The 11,519-nt window shown below is 42.9% G+C and overlaps 1 protein-coding gene across 1 annotated transcript in view; it reads right to left on the reverse strand.

Moving 5' to 3' along the window:
* Window positions 1–11,519, reverse strand: part of Fras1 (Fraser extracellular matrix complex subunit 1) — a 402,136-nt gene that overhangs the window by 37,543 nt on the left and 353,074 nt on the right. Inside the window, exons 55-59 of the mRNA XM_052198714.1 lie at window positions 10,349–10,595; window positions 8,771–9,115; window positions 6,744–6,904; window positions 5,418–5,565; window positions 370–575 (exon numbers count right to left, since the gene is read on the reverse strand). Of these exons, the coding sequence (XP_052054674.1) occupies window positions 370–575; window positions 5,418–5,565; window positions 6,744–6,904; window positions 8,771–9,115; window positions 10,349–10,595 (1,107 nt within the window). The remainder of the gene's footprint in view (window positions 1–369; window positions 576–5,417; window positions 5,566–6,743; window positions 6,905–8,770; window positions 9,116–10,348; window positions 10,596–11,519) is intronic.

The following is an 11,519-nucleotide window of genomic DNA, read 5'->3' on the forward strand; positions in this document are numbered from 1 at the left end:
GCGCCTGCCTCTGTGGTCCTATGCCGGGATATATTCTACTCTGAGAAAAAGACTCTGATAATAGAGACCCCCTTGTCACTGTTTAGGTAACACTGGGGGAGGTTTCTCTATTATGGTTTCAGACTAAGGGGTCTACATTTGATTCTGCTGGGTTCCATCTAAGCTTCCCAGCTCAATCAAGATGTATGTTTTATTATAAGCAAAGACAAAAAAAGATAGCCAGTTGGAACAGATTTCATTATTGGTAATTTTATCAGTTTGTAAAGAACTCCAAGAACCCCAAGAACTAGACCTATCTCATCCACTTCATAGACAAATCAAGGTTACAAGGAGGGGATTTCATCTCCGAGTCACCACGAGCCCACTTACCTTCTCCCCTTTCAGAAATGTAATCCGTGAAGAGTCTGCATTTCTTCTCTCTTCAAAGTCCTCCATGACCCGAGCAGAGTGACTCTGAGTATAACACCTCACTGATGACTCGTAGCTCAAGTCCCCACTCCGGATGATGGGCACATGCAGGACACCCTCCTTTTCCTTCACTAGAAACAGATCCTTGGAAAACTGCATGCTGGGAACTGGGTAAGAGATGGGGAGATGAAGGCCTTGTCAGTGGGAGAGAGAAGGTGCAGCAACCACAGCAGTGCTCTATAGAAGGTCACATGGGATACAAGAGCACACATGCTAAGGGACTTTCAAGCATGGCTGTTATTCCTAGGACACAATCACTGTAGCTACTTTGAGTGTGAGTCCAATGACCTGGACTTTGTACCTATCTTTGCTTGGCTTCAGAATGCAGCTACTACCTCGGATACAAACAGGGAACATGCACAAAGAGAATATGATAATGATTTCAATACAATGCATAGCAACTTTCCTCCTATGGATACAATAAGGAAAAAACAACACAAGGTTGATGACAAAGTATGTCCCATCACAGAGGTGCTGAGATCAGGGAGACACCAGGGCAGAGTAGAGATGTTAGCAAAGAAACTACAACACAAACAACCACAACAAACAGGCTTAATCTATTTAAAGGGCTTCAATATTTTTTGGTTGTTATTGCTAGATGTTATACAAATATTAAGCCAGAGAGCCAGGCGGTGGTGTTGCACACCTTTGATACCAGTACTAGGGAGGCAGAGGCAGGTGGATCTATGCGTTCAAGGCACCCTAGTCTACAGTGCAAGATACAGGATGGCCAGAGCTGCACAAAGAAACCTTGTCTTGAAAAAAGAAAAAAGAAAAGATAAAGGTTAAGGAAGAGATCTAGATCTTTTTCCTAAATTAAAAAATGACAACAGTATATAAAATATTACAAAGAAATTCCATATAGGCCAAAACTATTTGGATCGAACAAAATATATGGACAGGGCGAATTTCAATGACTATAACTGATCTGTAGGCACTGCTGTGGAGTTCACCGATCTTTGAAATGTACCCAATTTGACTTTAGGAATTAACCTGTGAATGGTGATCAGAAGCAAAGGAATTAGAAGAAACAGACTTGACCTTCCACACTGGCTGCATGACAGGGTGAATCGCTGAGACTTTCTGAAGAAACTTTTAAACTGGCAAAGCAAAACTATGAGTATCTCATAGGATAGCTGTGAGAGCTGGTTTTCAGAACACAGACATGACATCCAGTGTAGCACAGGGTTCATATAGGAAGCGTTCCAATTTGGAAGTGCTCCAGGTTGAATGTAGTTTGGTTAGCATGTGCCCCGTAGCTTCATGCTCCTCCATCTGGGGAATCCTTTCTCTCTCAGCTGCCTCAGTGCCCACTGTGATGCACTACACTCAGACATTTCCCCAAGCCCAGCATTTGGTTGATGGCCGGTTATTGATTTCTCCACAAACAATGCAAGGAGGTGTTGGGTGTCATCCTGTGGTGCATTTCACATTCAGAGCTAGAGGAAACTGACCGTAATGCCATCAGTACCCTATTCTTGGCTGCTTTCTGCTTGTGCCCTGCCATATGGAAAAGAAAGGGGTACCAAGAGCCGCTCACCACTCTGCAAGCCCATATCTAGAAAGTTCTGTTTGCCTTCAGCTGACTCTGTCTTAGAAGGGTTGGATGCCCTGAGGACAGATCAATCCTATTGTCAGAATTGAGCATACTGGTTAATAGTGATGACCCCATAAAAAGACAGAAGGCACCCCCTCCAAACAATACCACTCCTAAGTGAAAATTAGTGACTACATCATAACAACCTAGGGGCCTGTCATTCAGTGCAAGGTGCTTGGCACAGGAATACCATCGGACAGGTGTTGCCAAGGGAGAACGGAACAAGTAAGGAAGCTGTGTCTCTCTTGGCATGTGTCCAAAGCTTCAGATGGGTTTTGTGGCTAGCCTGGCTTGCCTCAAGTCAGATCAGAAAGTTAAGGGCTGAACTGGCAATGTTTTCCCATGAATAAATCAACCCCAGATTCTTCTAGAGCTGTAAAGACTCTTCTTCCCCATATTTGACAAGATATTTACTCTCACTCTCTTGGGTGTTGGAGGGATGGACACTTCTCACTGCCTGCATAGAAAAAAAAAATTGTCCTGTCTTTCAGAAAGTGCCAGTCAGCAGGAGGTTGGCAAGAGTCAATGCAAGACAGCAAGGTGAACACGGAACAGGGTGTGCACAGGGCTGGCGGTGTAGGTCATGTTTTGTGTTTAGGATTCACACATATTGATGTCATTCTGTCAATGACCTTGCAGGGCAGCAGTGTTCTGGGAAGATGCAGCACTGACTAGGAGGATGGCTTTTCAGGACCACAGGGGCCTTCTTTGTACCAGTGGGGATGCAGAGATACAAAAGAGGCAATTTCCCAAAGGCAGGTGGGGGTCGCAATGGGTATAACACATTTAACATTGAGTGCCTCTCTTAGAACATTTGTTGCACATAATCAACATTTATTTGCATAAATCTTGCATCTAGAAATAAAGTGCAGGGCTCTGTTCTCTGTTACTTTATAGCTGATACAATATTGAACCCAATATTCAGGTTGGTACATGAAGTGTTCCATAGACCCTATTATCCTGTTCATCTTCTTGGTCATTGACAACATTAATGAAATATCAATGTCTGGGACGTGGCATCCTCTTTTCAGGCAATGGTTAAGTTGGAGAATTAGCAGAAATCCACCTCTGATTCTTTGGAGTTAATGAATAAGTACTACTCAGTTGCATACACAGGAGTCCAGTGATGTTGATAGCTTGTTGGTAGACAAGATCTTTCTTGTCTACCAGTAATACTCATATGCACCTTAGGATCTAATCTCAGAAGAGGGAGATAAAAACATGAGAAAATTCTGAAATGAATTCCTTAGATTATTTAGGATCCTGTTTGGCACAGTGGCAAAAGATGAAAGTCTTTGAGATCGATTACATCAGCAAAGTGAGGTGAGCAGTTGCATCTGAAAGGTTAAGGGCAGATGTCATTAGGTTCTTAGTGACAGCAGGTATTGCTCCCTGAGGGAGGGGGCAGCTGGTGCTGCATGGGAGAGGGCAGTGGGGTGGGACAGGGAACCAGAAGATGGGACTAACTGGTTAGACTGAGTTTGGACTGTGGCCCCATCATCGCTCCACATGACCTTACACAACTAATCAAATCTCAGAGTCACAACCCGAATGGTTACTGTGAAGGCCAGAGATAGTCCATGTAAGATCTTTAAGTGTTTACAATGAATGACCTCAGCAAATATTATCAATCCTAAGAAAGAGAGACGACTAACATCAGGAGATATTGCTGACTACAACCAAGCACTAAATTAAGTTTGGGGACTCCTTTCCTGGAGATAACTTCTTGACATGAAATAAATGTGGTAGCCTTCCTAATAGATTGGAGACATATTGTTTTGTATATCAAATTCCTAAGATTGCAACTCCCACACCTATGATAAAATATTTGGGAAAATTGAAAGACCTTTCCGTGTTCTTCAGAGTATAATGACTGCATGTGGTACTGGAGCCTGACTGGCTCATATGATAAATTGTAGACATGCCAAGAATAAATGAACACGCAATAAAATGTGTGTGAGATGACAGAATTCATCTAAATGACATTCTGGGAAAAGTAAAACTTCAGAGACAGCAGATACATGGTTGCTAGGACTTGTTATGGAAGAGACTGTCTATAAAGGGCATAAATAAATTCTACATGGTGTGGGGGGCTTTACAACATATTTATTATGGTGACCTGTGTGTGTGTGTGTGTGTGTGTGTGTGTGTGTGTGCACGCGCGCGTGTGTACCATTGTTTGTTTTCAGAGCTTGTAAGAATCTTCATTTATGTAATTATACTCTAGTGGTATGTGTGTATTATATAATATGTATATATATGTATATATAAGTATGTGTGTATGTGTTTATAAATACACATATATACACATATAAACACTCACACATATTCCTCATGAAAACCAAACATGAAAAATTTGGTAGAATGATTGTTTCTAGTGAGAAAGCCCAGATAATTGGAAGGTAGGGCTAGAAGGAAGATTAAGTTTTCATAGTGTATCCTTTTGCTAATTTCAGTTTTTACTACTAATATACATGATTATTTAAAGATGAGTAAAAACATTAAAGGTTTCACTGTGACCCATTTCCACAGTGGGAATATTTCAACATCGACTCAACCCCACTAGGGCTGATGCTGATATTCCTCTTGGCTGAAGTGGAAACTGCGACTTGATCTGCAACCTCTGGATGGACATGTCCATCCAGATGTTCTGGGAATTCTAACTTCCTTCCCTCCTTCCTGGGCAGCGGCCTCCTTGCTTGCCCCCCATGGCTTAGGTTCTGTCCTTAGTGCAGACTGTATTTGGTCACACACAGCGTCCACTCATTTGTGTACACCGTTCTCACTCCTGCCAACATCGACTCCCTAAAGAACTCGCACCAGCCCTTTCCTCATAACCACACCTTGTTCCCCTTACAAAGCCCTTTGGCCAGAACATGAAGCTCTAAAGGACCTGCCTGCCCATCGTAGCTTTCCATGCACGCCTTGACTCACCTGCTGTCCTGTTCAAAGCAGAAGTCAGCATCCCAGTTCCCCAAATGTGCATCTTTCACAATCTCACATGTGTGTACCCACCTCTCTGTGTGTAACAGGACATATTTGCTTTATTACCCATGGCTGACATCCTATCATACTTGAAGACTCTTTTGTAAAACTTGCTATACCAGACACTGAACTCCTGGAGTATAGGGCTAATGTTTACACATTAACTCTGCACTTGGCAGGTATGGGGAACATGAGTGGCTGTCTTTTCCATGTCTATGCAAGTACATATGCATGCTTTCATACATGTATATGTGTATATATATTTCACAAGTAAAAATATGAATTGGATATAATGTAAAATGCATGAAAATTCAGAAAAATATAGAAATACCCTTGAAATCAACAGTAGGCATTCCCAGTCTCTTACCATCCTGGAATGTGTCATTAATTGCAATGACAGCCTGAGAGGGCTTGGTCAGTTCGGCTCCTTGTGCTGAGCTGAGGAAAACCACAAATGTCTCCAGTCCTTCAATCACTGGGTATTGTGTGTCATCCAAGATAGTCAAAGTGCAATACTGGAGGAGAAATCAAAGCAAACTTCAGAGAATGCTCAGTGCCGGGCATTGGCATCTTTCTTTGTGGTCATAAAGTACCCCTTTGTCTTTAAATTCATAACACGATTATCTAATTAGCATATTCTTACAGTTTCTGTTCTAAAGTTGCACTGTTGGAAATTTGATGGTAAAAAGATCATTTGGAGAGTTTGAGAGGATCCTTTCATGAATTTCTACTCATCTTGAAGTATTCTTTCAAAGTACTCATCTTTGAAGGGATTCTGCAGTGTATGGGGGAATAGGAACTAATACTTTTTAAAAGATTAGGGATGTGTGTGCGCATGCGTGCGTGCGTGCGTGCGTGCGTGTGTGCGAGTGAAAAGTGTGAAGGTCAGAGGACAGTGTGTAGATGATGTTTCTTTCCTTTCCCATGTGGGGTCCAGAGAATCAAACTCAGCCCATCAGTCTCAGAGGGGATGGTCATCTTGTCAGCCTTCGTTTGTATTTCTAAAGAAAGTAAGGACTGAAATGTTGTAAAGGGCTTTTAATGTTTTGTAGGGACTCAGAAAACAGGCAGAAATTACCCTAGCAACATCATGTAGAGTCTAAATCATATTGTCTTCATAGGGTCCCTCCTCTTGGGAATCTCACAGAAGAGGGGGTAGGGGGACACAGAAAACCTGAAGGCATCAGAGGGGATAAGGACAACAGGAAAACTCAGCCCACTGGATCAACCAAGCAGGGCTTGGGTGGGTCTGCATCAGGTCCGGTGTACATACGCTGCAGCTGTTAGCTTGGTGTTGTGGGATTCCTAACTGCGGGAGTGGGTGTGTCTCTCACTCTTTTGCCTGCTTTTGAGACTCTATCCCTGCTGTTGGGTTGCCACATCAGGCTTGGCTGTGAGGGCTTTTGTCTTGTCTTCTTGTATCTTGTTTGTCATCCTTAGTTGCTGTCTCTTGCAGGCCACCTCTTTTCTGGTGGGAGATGGAGGGGCTTGAATCTGGGGGAAGAGGGGTGTTGAGAGGAGCTGTGGGGAGTGGAGGGAGGGGAAACTGAGGTCAGGATGTATGAGGCCAGGATGTATTGTATGAGAGAAGAATCTGTTTTTTTTTTGTTTGTTTGTTTGTTTAATAAAAAGAAATTGCACTAGCAACCATGGGACTTTTGACTGTGAGGCCCTTGGGCTGCTGTGGACTCACCTGTTCAGTGATACCTGGCCCAAATTCCACCTTCCTTGAGCTGGGGACATAGTCAACTCCTGGAGTGGCAGAAGCTGGGTCCGAGGGCCGAGTGGCACACCAGACAGATGTGAAGGTAGAAAGGTCGGTGCCATGGCGGATAACTGGAATCTTCACCGTGCCTGGATTGCAGTAACAGACACATTTAATATCGAAACTTGAGCCCAAAACACCAGAGGGCATCTGAGAACACTCTTCTCCCCCAGAACAACAGAGGCAGCTCTTCTACATAGTTTGTCTAATCCAACCTATAGATGCTCCTCCCTGCTCCGAAAAGCACCGAGAGGTGATGATGTTCCCTTTGACTGACTCTAAGGTCAAAAGGAGACTCACAGGAGGGTCTTAACCAAGGTGGCACTGGAAAAATAATCCTTGGGGGAAAGCATATTTCACATGCACCGGAGGGAAGACCCCACCACCAAGAAACGTCTCAAACCTATTTAAGGAGGAAAAACCCTGAGATGGGAGCCTCAGCTGGGAAAGTCGGAAACGAGCTACGGAGCCACAGGGCCTGGGGCTGCATGTTCTTAATGGAATGTTTTAACTGGGTTGATTTTCCTATTTTATCCAGCAGTGCACACATCATTCCTTGAGCCATGCAGGCTTATTATCCTAGGCGCAAATTTCATCTTTTGGGTCAAAGTGACACCATACTTGTAGAATCTTAAAGATAGTTAACTCTTTTCACAGCCACAGAGAAAAGTGGACTTGGAAACCCCATCAGATGCCATATTCTCCCACTGATATGCGAGGTCACATGTAGTCACACCAGGGCTCTTGGTGCCCAGTAAAGGTAACATGACATAACAGAGAAACAAGGTTCTGTGTCTGTGCTCACTGCACAATCCTCTGTTTTGTTTTGCCTACATGAAGTTCTTTTTTAGAGACTTATTCACTTGTCTTCATTTTAACTGTAGGAATGTTCGGCCCGCAGGTATGGCTGTGCACCTCATGCAAGGCCAGAAGTGGGTGCCGGATCCCCCAGAACTGGAGCTACCAGGTGGATGCTGGGAAGCAAACCTAGATGCTCTTTAAAAGCAGAAGTGTTCACAAACACTGGGTCACATCTCCAGCCTCTAGTTGAATACATTCTGATAATTTGTTTCACTTCTCTGGGCCTCAGTCTGCTTTTCCTGTAGTGCTATCTGGTCTGCTGAGGATCACTAAGGAGGCACAGAGCATCCATGGCTTCATGCTTGGCATTCGGTATGTGTTTAAAAAATATTAGTTCTGGGAACTGGAAAGATGGCTCAGTGGTTAAGAGGGCTTACTGCTCTCACAGAGGATCTTATGTCACCTCTGGCCTCTGAGGGACTTGTATACCTTATACAAACATACACCACACACACACACACACACACACACACACACACACACACACATCCCTAATCTTTAAAAAGTATTAGTTCCTAGTTCCCCATACATTGCAGAATCCCTTCAAAGAGGCAGAAGACCTTGATCTTCAGTACTATCTCCCTCTAGCATATGCATGTGATACATTTAGAGACCCTTAAGAGCCACAAGAAGGAAGGGGCCTAGGCTCTAAAGCAACCCAGAGAAGAGACTCCATGGGGTTAACATATACATGAAAATGCTCTACTGTGCTAAGACACTGAAACTTGGATTTTTTTTTCAGCAGCTAAGAGTATACTCAATAACTATCTGCATCTTCAATGAACCACATTACTGTACAAGCCAAAATGCTTGGCACCATAACATCCTCTGGACCACAAAGTCAGACCAGGAAGCTCCAAGGCAGCTGTTTCTCTGCCATTAACAATCTGAGGTGGACAGGATCCTCTAATTTTACTATCTCCCATTGTTGATCTTGATGCCTGGCAACATAAAACACTCAGTATTGCCAACAATATTGCCACTAAAGAATGACATTCTCTGTGCCTCAAGGACATTGTCAAACATAAGAAGGAAGCTGGGAAGAAGGATCAGGAGATAGTTCACAGAAGCCCAGAGAGACTCCTCTCCATTACCTGCATCCTCACTGATGGTGAAAGCTGTGCTGCCCAGTGAGACAGTTGAGGCATCATTGGGACCACTGATGAGAACCTTGGCCACAGCCAGCCTTCCAATGCGGGCATTGTCAGAAGCATCAGCCAGGGCTATCTCAAACTCCTCTTCCTCCTCATACTCGCTGTCATCAATGACCATGACATCACATGTGGACACGGTGACACCGGGTCCAAATATCACACGACTCTCAGCAGACCTCCCTCTGGACTTAAAATCAGATCCTGATTCCAGAGCATAGAGGCTACTTCCCATGGCTGACTTAGGAACTGTGTAGCAGATGGCAGACACGGTGCTGCTTGAGTCTCCTGCCGTGCGAGAAAGGCAAAGCACGGGTATGAGTGCTTCTCAAATTTCAAGACGTCTAGTAACTTAATGAGCTTTTCCCTCTGACTATTTCTATCACCATTTCTGCTCCAACTCTGACAGGCAACCTTCCTGAACTGCAGTTTCTATTAAGCCCAGGGTATAAACTGCTCGAGGATTTAATATACCCCAGATATTTCCCCCAAATAACTTAAAATGGATTTCCTATTCTGTAGATTTTGTGCTCTGTTAATTCACAAGACTCATTGCCCACCATCTAGGACCACAGCGGGTGGAAAGATAAGAGGCATATTTTGGTGCTTTAAGTAGCAAAGTAATTGTGTCCTGATGTTAGTGTGAGGAGCTCAGTTCGCTGCCTTCCTGAAGAAACTTCTGTACTTTAATTCCCCGAGAGACACAAGCTTGTTCAAAAAAAGGAAAAATGAAACAGTACGAAACAATATAAAAATACAGACAACTGTGTTCATTAGTGCTGCCACAGCCTTTGGTGACAACCTACTATAGGCCTGGTGTGGCGGCGACCCAGAGCAATCAGTGGGGCTTGCCTGTCTTCCAAGTAGAATTTACTAAGGTTTAGTGCTATCCAAAGTATTTATTTCACTAATACCCTGTCAGCAGATCCAATACTGAAAATTGACTCTATCATTTACATTCAGGTAGTGTTGAAGGGATTTCATCGCTACACATTTTAAAGTTGCACGTATCACACAGTCATAAACCCATAAAATCTTTATTTTAAACGTCCAGCCTTCAAATATTGCCCTTTATTTCCCAAAGGGAGAATAATTTTCATCTGAACGTTATACTTAACATCCAGGTAGGGAAATCTTTCAGTATACGTTCTTCCCTCCAAAACCTGAGATTTGTACAATTACAACTTCTCTCCTCCATCACGGTTGGTAAATAATTTATGGAATGGGTGATTGATTAAAAAGACCAAGTTAATGAATAATTTGTAAGGCTAAATCTAACTAGTTTGCACTTCGACTTGAAGAATAAATGGAGCTCTAAATACATGCACTGAGAAGAGAGGTCTTCTGATAAGGACCCATTCAGGTGCACTCAAAATTACAGTTGTCCTGGGATTCGGTGGGTTAATGTATTAAAAAGCATACAAGAGAATTCATGTGAAGCCTGAGCACTCGGCACACAGAAGAGGCTCAAAGGATGTTAGTTATTATCCTAGCTCCTTGTCACCCACGGCAACAACAGACCTTGTCTTTTGATGGGAGCAAAGAGAAACCCAGTGCTCTCGTTGACCCGGTAGGTCTTCTTATCAAACTCTAGTGTGGGTTCATCCTCAGTGTCATTGATAATGACCTTCGCCTGGGTGGACTCTCCCAGCAGGGCATAGGCTGGCATGCTGAGCTCCACAGTGAAAGTTTCGATGTTCTCAAATACGTCATCATCGTTGATGACAATGGTGCAGGACTTTGTGTCCTCTCGTTCATCAAACTGCACCTGTCACAAAAGAAGCAAAAGAAGTTAAACTGCATCATTTCTGCATGCCCTGGTCAGTCCCTTGAGAGGCAGTGAGAAGAGAGTGCCCAACTTGAGCTGGCAAAAAACTGCAAGGTGTCTTTGAGTTCCTCCATCTCCAACTCCTGTTGTCCTGCCTGCAACACTCAGACATCTCTCCCTGTTCTTTTTGTACAATGGAAGCTAATTTACTGTATAAGGACATGAAGGGCAAAGAGCTGTCCTACATCTGGTGACTAGTAAGGTGGGTAAGAATTGTTTGTGCTCTTTTTATTAACAATTGTCATTTGGTTTCTCAGTGCTCTTTCTAATTGGGGGCAAGTTTAACCAGAGAAATCTCCAATTCTGGAGTATGCAGATTTGAGTTTCAGGTGTCAATTACTTCCCAAGTAGGTAAGTTTATGAAAGTTCATGAGCACTGGGTATATAATGGTTTATAATAATAGTTCTTTTATACTATTACTAGGAAGACTAAATAAAAGTCTATCATGAAAGTGCTAAGATATTTTAAAGCACTGCACTGCAAAGGTATATCATCACTGCCATGCCTATATTATGTATATAATTAAAATTAACAGGAGGATCATGTTGCACTGAATAATTGAGTTTGAGTTCATAAAATGTCACTTAACACACTAGGCTAATTTAACTTTATATTTGGCTAAACCTTTTGCTATAAAATGGACTAGAACTATAATATGAATGAATTTAGCTGGTACAATACAGAGACGTTATTTTGTATGCACATAACTGTAAATGCAATGAGAATTGTCCTGGTTATATCCTTGTCTAAAAATAAATAAATGAACAAATGAATGAATGAATGAATGAAAGAGAAGGGAGGACAAGAGACAGAGGCAGAGGAGGAGTGATGAATAAAATGAGGGTAAACTGTTCAAGCAGAAA

The sequence above is a fragment of the Apodemus sylvaticus genome, chromosome 11 (assembly GCF_947179515.1).
Source record: "Apodemus sylvaticus chromosome 11, mApoSyl1.1, whole genome shotgun sequence".
NCBI lineage: Eukaryota > Metazoa > Chordata > Mammalia > Rodentia > Muridae > Apodemus > Apodemus sylvaticus.